The sequence below is a fragment of the Pristis pectinata genome, chromosome 1, assembly GCF_009764475.1.
Source record: "Pristis pectinata isolate sPriPec2 chromosome 1, sPriPec2.1.pri, whole genome shotgun sequence".
NCBI classification, from domain to species: Eukaryota; Metazoa; Chordata; class Chondrichthyes; order Rhinopristiformes; family Pristidae; genus Pristis; species Pristis pectinata.
Window position 1 is genome coordinate 135,450,809 of NC_067405.1, and position 17,954 is coordinate 135,468,762.

The window sequence follows — 17,954 nt, forward strand, 5'->3', positions numbered from 1 at the left end:
AACCTGCCTCTTAGAACCACTGTGAATGAGGCAAACAGAAACACTTGTATCGTGTTAGCCTCCTCTGCCAACAGCTCATCTGAATAATATATTGAAGCTAAAAACCTCATTCATCAGCTGTGCACCCAAAATCAGTTCATTTCAAACTCTTACCTCTTTAAGTTTACCCTCAATCATAAATAGCCCATTGAGGCACAGCCTCAGGTTTGTCCAGTTAATATTGGCCTGGCTGGGGTTGATCTTAAATCCAGGTCTTCAAAGTCTGTGTGCCTTATAGTGGAGCGTTGTGCACTTGTATGGACAGCTGCCACAGGGCCATGTGTAACATTACCGAAGCACTGGAGTCAACTAATGTGGATTAGTTCCCAACACCAGTGATCAGTGAAAGGAAGCCTCTGTTTCCTGCTTCATTGGGTACACCTTCACAAACCTATCAGTGTTGATCCACTGCAGAATGGAAGTCACGTTGAGGTGAGAACATAAGAAACAGGAGCAGTGGAGGGCCTCATCCCTTGATCCTGTTCTACCTTTCAATAAGATTGGAGCTGGCCCAGTCTTGCTCTCAACAACACTTTCCCACTCTCTCCCCATACTCCTTCCAGCTTTCTTCCAGTTCTAATGACTTCACTTTCAATAATTCCATCTCTGCAGATCTCATGGGTAGAGAATTCCACAGATTCATGATCCTCTGAGAGAAGACATTCCTCCTCCTCTCCATCTCAAATGGAAAACCCCCTATTATGATCTAATGCCCCCTATATTTTTAGATAACCTCACCAGGGGAAACATTCCCTCAGTATCCGCTCCCTCAATCCCCCAAGAAATCAGATCACCCGTCATTCTTCTATACTCCAATGAGTATAGGCCCAACCTGTTCAACCTCCATTCCTCAACTTCTTCATTCCAAGGCTCAACCAAAATTGGTATCAGTATTGGTATTGGTTTATTATTGTCATTTGTATTGAGGTACAGTGAAAAACTTGTCTTACAAACCGATCGTACAGGTCAATTCATTACACAGTGCAGTTATATTGAGTTAGTACAGAGTGCATTGATGTAGTACAGGTAAAAACAGTAACGGTACAGAGTAAAGTGTCACAGCTACAGAGAAAGTGCAGTGCAATAAGGCGCAAGGTCATAACAAGGTAGATCGTGAAGTCATAGTCCATCTCCATTGTATAAGGGAACCGTTCAATAGTCTTATCACAGTAGGGTAGAAGTTGTCCTTAAGTCTGGTGGTACATGCCCTCAGGCTCCTGTATCTTCTACCCGATGGAAGAGGAGAGAAGAGAGGATGTCCTGGGTGGGTGGGGTCTTTGATTATGCTGACTGCTTCACCAAGACAAGAGGGAGTGCAATACCTCACTAACTACTCACTTGCCCATGTCATCAAGCACCTCTTGCCCCGTCTTGACCTCATCACCTCAGAACGCAAGGAACTGGAGTGGAAGCAAGTCATCCTCAATCGCGAGGGACTAAGAAGAGAAGATGATAAGGAGAAACACTATAAACAGACGACTGGGACACCTTACTGCAAGCTGAAATTGATTACGTGTCATTTAGTTAATAACTTTTGATTTTCTTTGGTCTCTAATGGATTGCTGTGCTTAGACAGTGTGCTTTGTAATTCCTTAATCTAAATTTATGTTCTGATGTGGTCAGACTCCCACTTCAGGATTCAATGTTATTACAATAAATTCTACTCAAAACTGTAATATCCAATAAATGGCCATCTGGAAATTGTGATATGAGCTATCTCACAGGAGTGGATAATTACTGTGTGACAATTGCACCAGAAATAACCAGAGCTGGAGAAACATATTAATATAATCATTGCAATGGAATCTTCCCTCTTAGTGTGTGCAATACTTTTGTAAAAATACTTGGACCTAAGCAGATGTTGGGAAAGAATTCACTGGAAGCATTTCTCAAAAGAAATGCACTTAGCAATGTTTTCGCTGGAGATACTGTACTACCTCCATGAACACACAACTACTTTATCAGCTCATCCCCACCAGCTCAGTTTACCTGCTCTTTTCCTCAGAGACATAGGCTGTACACACAGCTCCAAGATCTTCCCTCTGCAGTCAGGCCAATCGACTAATATGATATAAATCTATTTGTGCAGCCAGAAATTCAAAGTGTATGAATAATGTTTTAGTTAAATTAATGATTAACATTTTGCGAGTGAACAAAAATGGGTTGAAAGAATCCAAGGGGATAATTCCAGGATATTGAGTAAGTACATGACCCTCCACAAGCAGTATTCCTAGTACTGTACTTTATTCAATAATTGCTCCTGTGAAGCATATGTGATGTTTTAGCACATTATAGGCACTATATAAATGTAGTTTGCTGTTACTAAATGCTACCAGCATCTGACTTCCTGCTTAGCAGTTGGAAAAATAACATCTTAATTACTCTGAGCTATCATTTCAAGAGTTCAAAGAGTTAACGTTTTGTGTGTGCTAACGCTGGTGTTTAAAGTACAGCTGACGTAAACATAGTGCAAACTGGGATTTTGTCACTCATTCACAGCCCCATGTTGTTCAGGTTAATTTATCTGCTTAAATTATCTGTGGATGTGAGGATGGAACGAGGTTGATCTGAGATTGCCAGAGACTGCTGCGATTTGGATGTCTGTTTCTGCTTGGAGTGATTGGGTCTGGATGTCATCTGCTCAACCTCTCTTGCTTTTCCATTTCTTAATGCCATCAGCTGCATTCAAAGTGCTGAGGTTCCTGCAGCTGGCTCTCAGTCCTTCCATGGGTCACAGGCAATGGTCTCTTAGACATTGATGTTGATGTTCCATTTCTTCATGTTAGCCCTGAGGAAGTTCTTGAACCACTTTTCCTGCCCTCCTTCTGAGTGTGTGGCCTGGCTGAGCTCAGATTCCTGCAACCACACAGTACAGCTAGCCCAGCCAGGTTGATTTTTGAGGACCATGACCCCAGTGTTTGTGTTTTCTTGGGAGAGGATGCAAATGCTACTTTCTTTGTCTTTTGAGTTTTATGTGAGATCTGCCATTGGCATCATCAGACTTATCACCAAACTCCAAGACCTGGGCCTCTGTACTTTCCTTTGCAACTGGATCCTTGACTTTCTCAACGGCAGACCTCAATCAGTATTGATCGTTAACGACATCTCCTCCTCGATGATCATCAGCACAGGTGCTCCTCAAGGGTACGTGCTCTACTCCCTTTACACCCATGACTGTGTGGCTAAGCACAACTATACCATCTATAAATTTGCTGCTACCATCAGGCAGGAGGTACAGAAGCCTGAAGTCCCACACCAGCAGATTCAGGAACTGCAACCGTCAGTTCTTGAACTGACCTGCACAACCCTAACCCTACCTCAGCAACAGAATACTACAGACCACCTACTACACTACCATGGACTTGTCTCTGATTGTGTCTTTTTTTAGCACTGGTTTGATTTTGCACACTTTTTTTCTCTCTCTCTTCACTATCTTGTATAATTTACATATAATTTATGTATAATTTATATTCTGTGTGTTGTCTGTACCTACGTGCCTGTGATGCTGCTGGCAAGCAAGTTTTTCATTGTACCCGTACCTCACCATACTGGTGCACATGACAATAAACTCGACTTGACATGACCTGACTCGAGAGATATTTCTCCAGGACTTTAACTTGTTTTTGTGAATACCAAAGTGAAAAGTGAGGCATTGCCCAGTTGTTGTTGAAGATTATATCAACAACTTACAGTTATCTGGCACCTTCACTGGAGTGAAACATCCTGAATGAATTCAGCACGGTGATGGATGCAAGCTGCAAACAGCTCACATCTGGTGAAGTTACAGACAAGGAGCAGAAGCATTTTGATGGAAATTCATATCCGCGATGATTAAATTGGTTGCATAGGTTTGGGAGGAAATGTCTTGTCAAACCAAGAACTGTAAATAAGGCCATCAGAGCATAGAGACAGATATCCAGTGCAGCGTGGTGTTCTTTGGGATGAGCTGTCATGTATACAAGGTAGAGGTCCAATGATTGACGCTGGTGCTACGATGATTGAGCCTTGAGTGACTAATGACTGTGGAAGGGAGATATTAACAGAACTGAGCGAAGATGTGAAACCGGCCTCATTGAATATAACCAACTGAGGATAGCATAATCAAAGATCCCACACACCCTGGACCTTCTCTCTTCGCATTGGGCAGAAGATACAAAAGTTTGAAAGCACAGACCACCAGGCTCAAGGACAGCTTCTATCCCGCTGTTGTAAGACTTTTGAACAGATCTCTTGTATGGTAAGATAGACTCTTGACCTCACAATCTACCTCGTCATGGCCCTTGCACCTTATTGTCTGCCTGCACTGCATTTTCTCTGTAACTGTAACACTATATTCTGCATTATGTTATTGCTTTTCCCTTGTACTACCTCGATGTACTGATGTGATGAAATGATCTGTATGGATGGCATACAATAGAAAGTTTCTCACTGTACCTCGGTACATATGACAATAATAAACCAATTGCCAGCCAGGGCCTCATTGCTGGGGATGTTGGCTCGGCAGAGGGCACTGGTTCACTTACCCTTCCAGTATATAGTAACTGGAGTGTACTGTGATGAGATGCCTCACAGTACAGCTGGGTGGGCCTTGCAGTTTGTCCCCAAGTTTGATATTCGGGATATTGTTTGTTTCTGTACTTGTGAATGAGCAGGAGTCCCACCATATGATGATGGAGAGATGCTTTCCATTCTGAATGGCCAAGGCACCTCTCACACATCGCCACACTAATCACTGGAACGCAAGCAGCTTTGCCCATATGCCTTGCGCTAAGCTGTCCAAATCTGTGCAGCAAGGCTAAATTCCCCTTTGCCCCAGTGGCATTAACCACAGTCCAGTGAAAAACATCTATGCAGGGAGATGAGTCGAGGAAATAGCCATGACTTTAATTTGGACCCGCTATAAAGGGAAGTTAAAACAAGAAACCTGTTACTTGACATGATGCTGTTGGGATGGACTTTCTCCATTAAAGAAAGACCTTGAAACTTTGATATTATTTCAGAGCATCATAAACATTTTTGGCCTTCAAAGGCAATTTGAATGCGCAGGAACATTAGCAACAGAGAGTAGTGGACTCAGCCCAATACGTCACAGGCACATCCCTTCCCACCATCGGAAGTATCTACGTGAGACGCTGCCTCAAGAAGGCAACATCCATCATCAAAGATCCCCACCATCCGGGCCATGCCATCTTCTCGCAGCTACCATTGGGCAGGAGGTACAGAAGCCTGAAGTCCCACACCTCCAGGTTCAAGAACAGCTACTTCCCTTCAACCACTCGGTTCTTGAACCAACCTGCACAACTCTAATGTCTACCTCAGTAAAGCAACACTATGACCACTTTGACCATTTTGCACTACAATGGAGTTTTTTTTGTTCTAATTGTTATCTTTCTTAAGAATAAGGTAAGATATCATTATTAGTCACATGTACATCGAACCACACAGTGAAATGGGTCTTTTTGTGTTCCTGAGAATGTGTTGGGGGCAGCCCGCAAGTGTCGCCACTCTTCCGGTGCCAACATAGCACGCCCACAGCTCCTAACCCGTATGTCTTTTTGGAATGTGGGAGGAAACCGGAGCCCCCAGAGGAAAACCACACAGACACAGGGAGAATGTACAAACTCCTTACAGACAACGGCCGGAATTGAACCCGGGTCACTGGTGCTGTAATAGCGTTACGCTAACTGCTACACTACCATGCCTGGCCCCTACACTACCGTGCCTGGCCCTTACTTATATAATTTTGTATAATTTATGTTTAATTTATGTTATTTCTTGTGAATGTTGAGCCTCTAATGCTATGTTCCTGTGTTCGTGCTGCAAGTAAGTTTTTCATTGCACCTGTGCATACATGTACTTGTGCAGATGACAATAAACTCAATCTTGACTTTCTGCCCCTGTACAGATATTGATGAGTGCACAGCAGGAACTCACCAATGTAATCCCTCACAGATCTGCATTAACACAGAGGGAGGCTACAGCTGTTCCTGCACAGAAGGCTACTGGTTATCAGACGGGCAGTGTATGGGTAAGTCTCAATCTATCCTGAGGTAAGTGAGGGAATTAAAAGAAATTAGCCAGGGTTCTTGCTGAGAAACACAATCCATGGTCCCTGCAGGAAGAAATGGGCTGCTAAAGAATCCAGTTGTTTCAGCTTCTACGCTGATGCCCTTTGTAACATTTGCAGTTCAGGTTGGAGGTGACCAGAATAGATCCCAGTCAGCAGGAATCAGAAACTGTAATACTGTCATGTCCCCTTTGACACTCACCAACTTTTATCGATGCACCATAGAAAGCATCCTATCTGGATGCATCACAGCTTGGTACGGCAACTGCTCTGCCTGAGACGGCAAGAAACTGCAGAGTTCTGGACACAGCTCAGCACATCACAGAAACCAGCCTCCCCTCCATGGACTCTGTCTATACCTCTCACTGCCTTGGTGAAGCAGCCAGCATAATCAAAGACCCCACCCATCCAGGTCATTCTCTCTTCTCCCCTCTCCCATCAGGCAGAAAATACAGGAGCTTGAGGGCACATACCACCAGGCTCAAGGACAGTTTCTATCCCACTGTGACAAAACTATTGAATGGTTCCCTTATACGATGAGATAGACTCTTGACCTAACAATTTAACTTGTTTGACCCTGCACCTTATTGTCTACCTTCATTGTACCTCTATGTAGCTGTGACACTTTACTCTGTATTCTGTTATTGTTTTCACCCTGTACTACCTCAGTGCACTGTGTGATGAATTGATCTGTACGATCAGTATGCAAGACAAGTTTTTCACTGTACCGCAGTACAAGTGACAATAATAAACTAATACCAATACCAATAATATTGAACTTAGATATCTACCAACCCAGACAATCCAGATCTAACATCCTCCCACCGTCGACCCTCCCTTTCTCCCAATCCTGGAGAAACCCACTCCAGGTTCTGGATGGAACTCTTCCTGATCTCAGACAGACCCCCATATCAGTCTTGGAGAGACTGTCTCCAGCTGTCACTCCATAGATGCCAAACAAACCTTCTGATCCTACCCAGAGCCACTTCCAGCCCTACTTCCTGTCCTCTTGCTAGTCCAGGCTGACACTGCCTCCTTGCGCTTGACCATCGTCCCACCAGTCTGGGTCGGACCTCCCCTGCCCCATGTAGGTTCTGGCCATACTCTCCCTCCAACCTCCTTGCGATTGAAGCCAGGCTCCCAGATCCCAACCAGCCCATCCTGATCCTGCTCAGAGCCAGGACTGGGTCGGACCCCAACCCTCCACATCCCAATCAATCCCACTGAACACCCAGACTGACCAAAGCCAAGCACTTCAATAAGACACCCCCAAATCCCAAACAAGTTCTTTGATCCCTGTCAGCTCTGAGTTTGAGCGCAGAACCCACTGGACCCCTATGCCCCCCCAACACCAGGCATCTGCAATGCCCCGATTTCAGTCTGTGCCATCCCAGCAGATCATAACCTCCCCCATTCACACTCTATTTCGCAATAAATTACACTTAGGTGCCTGTCTCCCATTAAGAACATACCAAGGGAAACAAAGTGCATTGGTTTTGACCTGAGCCAGAGTACATTGGTGCCTACTGGGATGAGAAAGTTGTCCTGTGTGTAGATATTGTGTCAAATGGGCCTTTGTCCTGTGAAGTTTAAAAAAAGTGAGTTGAGACATACTCAGGTCTTAGTTAGCTCGACAGGTGGATGCTGAGAAGCTGTTTCCTCCTGTCAAGAGAAGGTTAAGTCAGGAGTTGTTAGAACATAGAACAGGACAGACCCTTCAGCCCACAATGCTAATAAAACTAGTAATTAAATGCCTAACTAAACGAATCCCTACACAATGTCCATATCCCCCCATTCTCTGCATATTCATGTACCTACCTAAATGCCTCTTAAATGCCTCTATTGTACTTGCCTCCACTACCACCACAGACGACACATTCCAGGCACCCAGCACTCTCTGTGGAAAGAACTTGCCCTGCACATCCCCTTTGAACTTACCCCCTCTCACCTTAAGTGCATGCCCTTTAGCATTGGACATTTTGACCTTAGGAGAAAGATACCTGGCTGTCTATCTATGCCTCTCATAATCTTATGAACTTCTATCAGGTCTCCCCTCAGCCTCCACTGCTCCAGAGAAAACAACTCAGGTTTGTCCAAACTCTCTGCATAGCACATGCCCTCTAATCCAGACAGCATCCTGGTAAACTTCTTCTGCACCCTCTCCAAAGCCTCCTCATCCTTCCTATAATGGGGCAACCAGAACTGAATGCAATACTCCAGGTGCAGCCTAACCAGAGTTTTGTAAAACTGCAACATAACTTCCTGACTTGTGATTGTTATCACAACATGAGAACTCTGCCATTTAGTGTAGAGAGGAGGAGCAATTCCTTCATTCAAATGGTTGTAACTTTGGAATCCTCCATCCCAGACCCTGTGGAATTTATCGTTATTGAATTCAAGACTGAGATTGATAAATTTATGGGCAAAATGGAAATCAAAGGAAATGGGGATCAAGCAGGTGACAAGTTGAGGTACAAGACCAGCCGTGACCACAATGAACTGCCAAGCAGGCTCCAGGGTTGATTGGTCTAATCTGGCCCCATTTCTTACGGTTTATGCTCATCTTCTGACCTTGAAATGGGTTTTTAATGTAAATATTGGGATTCATTAAAATGAGTTGCATCAAATCTTGAATGACATTTTCCACCATGAAATATCCTAAATTAATATTATCCGTGCCATAACACAGAACAAAACATGATTCACTCATCTCACAGTATCTGTAAAGGTGGTGGGAGTGAAGCCAATCTGGGGGAGTTGGAGAGGCACAGAGGACATTAATTTACAGGGGAATAGGACTGATAGGATCTCTCTCTTCTAGAAGCTGCTATGGGCAGAGTGACCTCCCACTGTTTCACATTTCTATGATGTTCAGATAAAAAATTAGTGAATTATTTATAATTTCATGTGGACATACCATCACTTTCTCAACTACACTGAACTCTGTTTCCCCCCCTCAGACATCGATGAGTGTCGCCATGGATACTGCCAGCAACTGTGCGCCAACATTGCCGGCTCCTACTCCTGCCAGTGCAATTCAGGATTCCTCCTGAATCCCGATGGGAGGTCATGCCAAGGTACAGAGATTTCAATCTCAGTTCTTCCAAGGTGGTAACGTGCACTGAACGGTGTCCTACTAGATTTAGAAATCGTTTGAGTTTGTGGATGTTGGATTATGCACTGGTGACTAGTGCATAACACTCTGTGGGAGCACCTTTGCTTTACTACTGTACATCTTTAGGAGTTAAAACTGAATAAATCTTTATTTGATTCTGTGAACAATTCCATATGAATTAACCATCTGAAGCTTTGCAGCTAGGTAATTGTCTTTCATTATTTATTTACTGTTGACATTACCATTTAATAGCCACCCTTTAGTTCCCTTGAACTGAACTTAGTAGGTCTGTTAAGAGTTACCCACACCTACTAGGCCCGACTGGATAAGGGCCATAAGTTTCCTTCTCCAAAAAACATCAGTGAAACTGATGGGCTTTCACAACAATCTGGTGATCACCTTTTATAATTTTAGCTCTTATATTCTTGAATGTATTTAATTAAATGGATTTAAATTTAACAGCTACGATGGTGGGTTTTGAACTCAAGTCTCCTACTCATCACTTCTTTGGATTGATTGTCTCCTAGTTTAAGCACTAGACTGGTTTGCACCATTCGGTGTCACAAGAGCTGAGACTAAAGCTCATCCAATAATGGACCTTCTGTCACATTATGGATGAGCTCTGAGTAACTTTCTGGCGACACTGTACAGAGCCATCATAGCTTGTGCACATGGTCCTTGGTTTGCAACCAATGCAGGCAACCTTTCTCCAAGGCTGTTCTTGACTTACTGCAGGCAGCTCCCATTTCCAATGATTAACAGATACCTGCTCTTCCTTCTGCACCACCTTTTTGTTTGCACAGAGCCAAACATAGTTCAGCTATCTGTGAGATTCACTTCACCATTAACTACACAGCACTTTTAATTCCCTCCAGGGTCGAAGCTGATACTTCTCTTCTTGCCTCTCACTTTTACGTATTTGAAATGAACAGCACTCACAGCAGTCGTTAATTAGCAACTCCCGAGCAGAATTACTTTATGCTGAGTTACGTTTGGATCGGATTCCTCAGCTAATTATTAAATCCCTCAGTGCCCACCTTTTAAATATTTTTGATTGTGTGCCTACTTCACCCTTGTGCTTGACGAGAACGGAGCAGGCAGCCTCTCTTCTGCTCCATGCATGAGTGGTGAATGAGGAGCTGCCTCCTTCTGTGTTCTTCCTTAACTCTTTCTGAATGCTGTGTTCATCCTGTAAGCAGGAAAGCTGCACACAGCACTTAGTCCTGTTGTCAGCCTTATACTCAGTGACCCTTCCTTGGACTTGCATGCCATTTGGATCTTGGCGTTGCGGTCTAAACACATATGTGAGAAGCAGTCAGGTCATCATGTTAATACCATGAAGGAAATCTGTGTGTCCTCTAATTTAGCAGTCCGTCAAACTGATGGGTCAGCTCCCTGCCCCAACCATGCCAGTTTGAGAGGTGTTACTGAAAATCAAAACAACGGCTCCCATACACTCACTGAGCAGGTAACCTTGTTTACAGCTTATCCCCATGGTCTCCCTATCAGAGACATCCCCGTCTCCCACCTCCCTGCAGCTTAACGAGTTTCTTTTGTCTCCTTTTCAGTTCTGATGAAGGGTCTTCATCCTGAAACATTGACCCTGTTTTTCTTCCCACAGATGGTGCCTGACCTGCTGAGTATTTCCAGAATTTTTCATCTCTCTCCACAGATGCTGCTTGACCTGCTGAGTGTTTCTGGCATTTTCTACTTTAATTAGAGGAATGTTATTGTCTGGGGAGAGTCATGCCAGGTAACACCAGATGTAACTGGGGTAACTGACCAAGTCCTCAAATAATTCCTAATTTTAAATCTAAGGCTGAAAATGTAGTTAGTTCGCAAATCAGCTGTGACTTTATGCAACAGTAGACCAAGGGCTTGAACTAACAGGGCTAGTTTATTTCCTCTAATCCTGCATCTGTATGTTCTGATGCAAAAGGACCTTGTTTTATCAATCCTCAGCTTTTCCCTGTGGCAGGTAGAACTTAGCACAAGAGTGAAGCTATAACTCCAAGTCTAGGAGATGCTTATGCTCTCTTTATCTCATCAAATTGGATGACTGGAGTACCCTGCTGAGGTTACTCACGCAAGGAGCTTCACTTGGTTTAGGTTTGCTGAATAATCAGTTTACCATTTTACACAGGATCCTATTTCAACCCAAACCTAGCCAAACAATGTTCTTAGGTGGTTCTTCTCCAGGATGAATGGCAGGTGAGGATGATTTTGAGTGGGAAACACTTCACCTACAATATACATTTGCTCTTGAAAGACAAGGAAAAGGTTTGAGTTTAATATGGTGTCTTTCACAACTTCCCAAAGCACCCTACAGCTAGTAAAGTACATTTGAAGGGTGGTTACAGTTGCAATGTAGGAAAGATGGTGGCTTATGAGTGTACAGCAAGATCCCACAGGCTTCAATATGATGTAAATGATGTAAGTTGCTCTAAACTTTATCCTTTGGTCCAGTTCAGTGCGCTACGTCCGATTTCACTTCTCCACCTGCTTTGGTGATTTGAATGGAAGGACGTTATTTTTGTGTAGCCATTTGTAATATTTTCTTTTGTAAATAATTCCCTTCCTTTTCAATTAAAACAGTTTTATTTTAACTCACTTGCATTTACTTGAACATGATGCTAGTGACATATTACATCTTCTACATGTTCTCTTCCACAGCCTTAGACTCTTTGCCATCACCTGAGGCACAAATCTACACAACTTTCTGAAGAGGATAAGAAACATTTTATAAATTATAACACAACAGGTGACCAGGTTTACTGAGACTGATATTCTTTCAATCCTTTACTTCCCTGCTGTAGATGTGGATGAGTGTGCCGGAGAAAATCCTTGTGGGCAGCAATGCATCAATACTTATGGTTCCTTCTTGTGTCGCTGTGATACCGGATATGAATTAAATTCAGAGGGAATGGGCTGTGATGGTAAGCGATGGAACAACGGATTTTAATTTTTTTTGAAAACTGTCTTTATTTCACCAACACCCCACTGATTCCTGTCAAATGTCTCACCTGAATTGTATTGTGTTCAGTTCTGGTCGCCTCATTATTGAAAAGATGTGGAAGCTTTAGAGAGGGTGCAGAGGAGATTTACCAGGACGCTGCCTGGATTGGAGAGCATGTCTTATGAGGATAGGTTGAGCGAGCTAGGGCTTTTCTCTTTGGAGAGAAGGAGGATGAGAGGTGACTTGATAGAGGTGTACAAGATGATAAGAGGCATAGATCGAGTGGACAGTCAGAGACTTTTTCCCAGGGCGACAATGGCTAACACGAGGGGACATAATTTTAAGGTGATTGGAGGAAGGTATAAGGGGGTTGTCAGGGGTAAGCTTTTTACACAGAGAGTGGTGGGTGTGCGGAACGCACTGCCTGCAGATGTTGTGGGGGCAGATACATTAGGGACATTTAAGAGACTCTTAGATAGACACATGAATGATAGAAAAATAGAGGGCTATGTGGGAGGGAAGGGTTAGATAGATCTTTGAGCAGGATAAAATGTCGACACAACATTGTGGGCCGAAGGGCCTGTCCTGTGCTATAGTGAGCAATGTATGAACCATTGTATCATTTTGTTACCTCTATTGCTTCATAGTTGGTCAAATGGAGTTAGAGTTGTCACTGGCAACAATCCCAAGACCATTTCTCTTGCATGTCTGTGATGCTCCACCACTAAGCAACCGACAACACTCATTTGATCTACAGTCAGTGAGTTCGTACCAGCTGATATCTGTTGGCATACTTGCTAAATTAGCAGATTCACCATTGAATCAGGGCCAGGAGAAGTCACTGTATATAACCTTCATTATTGCTGTCTAAACAGTCTGAAACATGAGGTGTACCTGTCAGACAAAGAAAATATAAAGATGTGCAAAACTGTAGACATGTCTGCCATTGTCATTTGTTGACTGCCTTTTTTGAAGTTCGTTAATATCTGTTGAATCTGTTTAAAATGCCTTTGATTCTTTGTCTCATCTTCTAGCTGTTAGAGTGTGTTTTATGATATGGACCACTAGCTCTCTCAGCTCCTTGGGTCTTTGTTAAACACACTGAAGGTGCTATATAGGTGGGTAAGTCCAGTGAAAGTTTTGACACGTGATTGTTAACAATGCCTTAGCATCTACTCACTTCTTCGCGTAGCCGAATTCACCTGTAAATTAAAGGAGGCAGGGAATAAATTTCTGCCAGTGGCTTCTGAGGCACAATATTTCAAAGGCGATGGAAGAGGAAACTATTAAAGCGTATACAATGAATGATGTTTAATTAGTCTAGATAATGGAGTCATTACCCTATGTAGAGAAGGCCCACAAATAGTTGGAGATGTGAAATGTGTTTCTGATTTACTTTCAGCCTGTTTTATGCCATTGGAAAAAGCCAAAATCCGGCCCACCTTGATTTTCAAGTACAGAGAGACCTTGGTATACAAGTCCAATGATCCTTAAAGGTAGCAGCGCAGGTAGATAACATAATTAAGAAGGCATTTGGGATACCGATCTTCATTAGCTGGGACACTGAATACGACAGTGGGCAGGTTATGCTCCAAATTTATAAATCCTTGAATAGACCTCAGCTGGAGTAATGCTTGCAGTTCTAGTCACCATGCTATAGGAAAGATGTGATAGCACTGGAGAGGTTGCAGAGGGGATTCACCAAGATGTTGAATGTGATGAAGCAACTCAGTTATGAAGAGAGGCAGGAGAGGCTAGGTCTGTTCTCCCTGAAACTGAGGAGAATTAAGAGGGGGCATGATTGAGGTGTATAAAATTACGAGGTGTACAGATAATGTAGACTGCAGGAAATCTTTCTCCAAATCGGAGGCAGATAAAACTAAGGGTAAGGAGTAGGGGATTTAGAGAGGATCTGAGGGGACCTTTTTCACACAAAGAGTGGTGAGTACCTGGAGATTGGCGGAAGCAAAATCGCTGACAGCATTTAAGAAGAACGTAGACGGATACTTGAATTACCCAGGCATAGAAGGCTACAGGCCAAATGCTAGAAAATGGGATTAACACGGATGGGTTCCCACTGGTCGGCATGGACATGATGGGCCGAATGGCCTGTATCCATGCTGTATGACGCTGTGACAAGAGGCAAGAATAACTGTGGGGAAAGGAGGCAATGTTGGTGACAACCTCTTTAAAGGACTCATTTCAAATCCTCTGTAACGGCACTTTTCTTCAATAGGAACTGCTAGATAAATGGAACTTTTCGTTCAACCAGGCAGGGGCCGGTTGTGAAGGGTGGGAACGTAGGAGGGTATTGCTTCTGAAACAAAGCCTTCAAGTATGGATATAAGCACCAAAATGATGTAACAGTGTAAACTGTGCTCGAGACTGTAATGACCTGCATCTGTCAGGAACTTGAACATTTAATATCAAAACCAACAGTAGCATTGTCTAGAAGAATGTAAAATTAACTGTGGTTAATATAAACCTAATGATAAATCAGCCAACCCTCAGAGAAAAAAGATGCTATCATTAATAGACATTTGGTACAATTTAGCAACCTTGATTTCCAAGTTAAATATTAGTTTGCACTACATAATCTCCTGCAGAATTTTCTTTCCAAAGGAAGAATTTCTGAACTATAATCCACAGTTACGATTTGACTGAAACAACATGACAACACTTGTCACCAAAGCAGACACAGCTGGAACTGAGGGTTTGATTAAAAAATATTAGTGAATAAGAGTTTGCTTTTAAAATGGACTTACTTTTAGTAGTAATCACAGTGAGCATAACTGACAAAATACTTGACATTAATTTTATTCACTTACCATTTACTTATTTAAGTGGAGTTCATTTTATATTCACATACTATATATATTGATATAAAATGTGGTTTCTAGCTTATACTTTTATCTGTGCGCTAATTCTCTTCTCTACAGGATGTATTCCTTCACTAGATCTAATTGTAATTAAATTGGCTCCTGATATTTTCTCAGATGCCTTGTAGCTTAATGTCCCCCAAATGGTTCATCCTTAACTGACAAGTGAGACCTTTTAATACCCTTCCCCATATCTCCTATTTAAGTTATACGTTTTATTTTGGATGAACTGGTTTGTTTCAGCAATGTCATTGCCAGTGACTGAACCACAGAATCCATGTAAGTATTGGGCACATCCAGGTCAGGGGGTAGCAGGCTGGATGTAATTTACGATGATGTTGCCAGGACTCGAGGGACTGAGTTATGGAGGGAGGTAGAACAGGTTGGGACTTTATTCACTGGTGTGTAGGAGAATGAGAGGTGATCTTATAGAGGTATATAAAATCATGAGGGGCACAGATAGGCCGAATGCACTCAGTCTATTATCCAGGGCTGGGGAATCAAGAACAAGAGGGCATGTTTAAGGTGAGAGGGGAAGGATTTAATAGGAACCTGAGGGGCAACTTTTTCATCCAGAGGGTGGTCAGTCTATGGAATGAGCTGCCAGAGGAAGTGGTTGAGACAGGTACATTAACTACTTTTGAAAGGCACTTGGACAGGTACACAGATAGGAAAGGTTTAGAGGGATATGGGCCAAACATGGGCAAATGGGACGAGCTTAGGTGGGAATCTTGGTCGGCATGGGCCAGTTGGGCCAAAGGGTCTGTTTCCGTGCTGTATGACTCTATGACTCTAACACAAAGCTTCCTCCACTCTAACTTAATGGGGGGTTCTTTCAAGCCTTGGTGCTTTTATCACAAGCTTGAAGAACCCACCACACCTGCAGCAACAGGAAGTTTTTATACCCTTTCAATCCTATATGAACCCTTGTGCATTCAGGGGATGTTATACCACCCTTTTAGGTTGGATTTGAACTTGGGTCCGAGAGGGGGCAAGGCAGTGTGTCCTTCTGACAAACTCCTACTCCTTTCCTGAAGCAACATTACAAAGATACCCAGTTCCTATCCAATCATATTCATTCAAAAGAATATATTGATACTAGCGAAGGAATTGATTAGGAGTTGTGCTGCTGAGGGGGGCAGATCAGTCATTAATAATCCCAGGTTAATTAATGATTGTAGTGTGGGCTCATTTTTTCCAAGGCAGTTGACCTCAGTGATATTATAAGTACTGGCTATTTCAACAAAGCAAAATCCTTAGAATAAATGCAGTGAGACAGACAGGTGATTAATATTGGCGATCAGTCTTCCCAGTGCCTTGATCTCTGTTTAGCATGGTAGTGTAGCGGTTAGCGTAACACTATTACAGTGCCAGCAACCCGGTTCAATTCCGGCCGCTGTCTGTTTGTACATTCTCCCCGTGACTGTGTGGGTTTCCTCCGGGTGCTCCGGTTTCCTCCCACATTCCAAAGACGGACGGGTTAGGAAGTTGTGGGCATGCTATGTTGGCGCCGGAAGCGTGGTGACACTTGTGGGCTGCCCCCAGAACACTCTACGCAAAAGATGCATTTCACTGTGTATTTCGATGTACACGTGACTAATAAATAAATAAATATGAATTTTACAGAATGTAGTTAAAAAGGTAAGAATCTGAGAGCAAAATAAAACAAATATTGTAGCACATGTTCCCTGAGATTTGTCCTTTAGAAGAATATAAAAGCAATCACAGTAAAAAAAGAATGAAAATGGTTATTTGCCACAACCACCAGTGTCTCCTCCATATCATTGAGGCTAAAGTACTAATTAGCGCCATCCTGTGGCCACTCTACAATAGTGCCCATCCTATAAACTTCCCAGTTTCTGAACAGTGCAGGTCATGATAGCTCAGCTGTTACTTTCACCCGCCGCATTTACTGATGTAATTATGATTATAGCCCGTCCTACATTATCTCACCATTCAATTTTTAAAGTTCTAAATCCTCTGTATGATTTTCATTGCTTAATTTCAAAATTATTGGCAACTTTAAATACAATATCTTTATTAGTCAAATGTACATCGAAACACACAGTGAAATGTATCTTTTGCGTAGAGTGTTCTGGGGGCAGCCCGCAAGTGTCGCTGCGCTTCCGACGCCAACATAGCATGCCCACAACTTCTTAACTCGTACGTCTTTGGAATGTGGGAGGAAACCGGAGCACCCGGAAAAAAGCCATGCAGGCACAGGGAGAACGTACAATTCTCTGTAGTTGGAGATATAATAGTTTTCTATTTACTTTTTACAAGGTTTCAATCAGATGGTCATTTGACACATTTGAGCTTATTGAGAGAATCAAATAACACAACTATCTACTCGCGTTAAAATAGAAAAAAAACATTTTTAGGAAAGAAAATTAAACATCAAAAATTGGATTTTTATTAATGTAGTAAAATGTAATATCTCGTAAATGCAGGAACTTATAGTATGTTGTACAGAACTCTATATTCATTTGACATCATTAATTAAAAACTGTCCAGCTTCCCATGAACTTTTTGAGTTTTAAGTAAATTCTGGAGATTTTGTGTTTATTTATTCATTCATAAGATGCAGATGTCACTGGCAAAATTAGCAATTATTGCCTATCCCTAATTGCACTTTGAACAAAAAAGATGGATAGGTAGCTTAGAGAGCAGTTATGAGTGGTGATATGGGCCAGACCAGGTGAGGACAACAGATTTCCTCCCTGAAGGATGTCTGCGAACCAAATGTATTTTATGACAATCCAGTAGTTTCACCCTTTCCGACATTCTCAGAGTGAGAAATTCAAACATGCGATACTGTTTCTTAGCTTCATGAATTGGAAAACCAGCTTGTTTCTGGAGTTGTTCTATGTCATACTGAGAACATAAAAGGGCATTGTT

At 42.7% G+C, this 17,954-nt stretch overlaps 1 protein-coding gene across 1 annotated transcript in view; it reads left to right on the plus strand.

Annotated features, from left to right (window-relative positions):
* fbln5 (fibulin 5) overlaps nucleotides 1–17,954 on the plus strand; it is a 67,988-nt gene that overhangs the window by 38,145 nt on the left and 11,889 nt on the right. Inside the window, exons 5-7 of the mRNA XM_052018763.1 lie at nucleotides 5,945–6,067; nucleotides 9,067–9,183; nucleotides 12,038–12,157. Coding sequence (XP_051874723.1) covers nucleotides 5,945–6,067; nucleotides 9,067–9,183; nucleotides 12,038–12,157 — 360 coding nt within the window. The remainder of the gene's footprint in view (nucleotides 1–5,944; nucleotides 6,068–9,066; nucleotides 9,184–12,037; nucleotides 12,158–17,954) is intronic.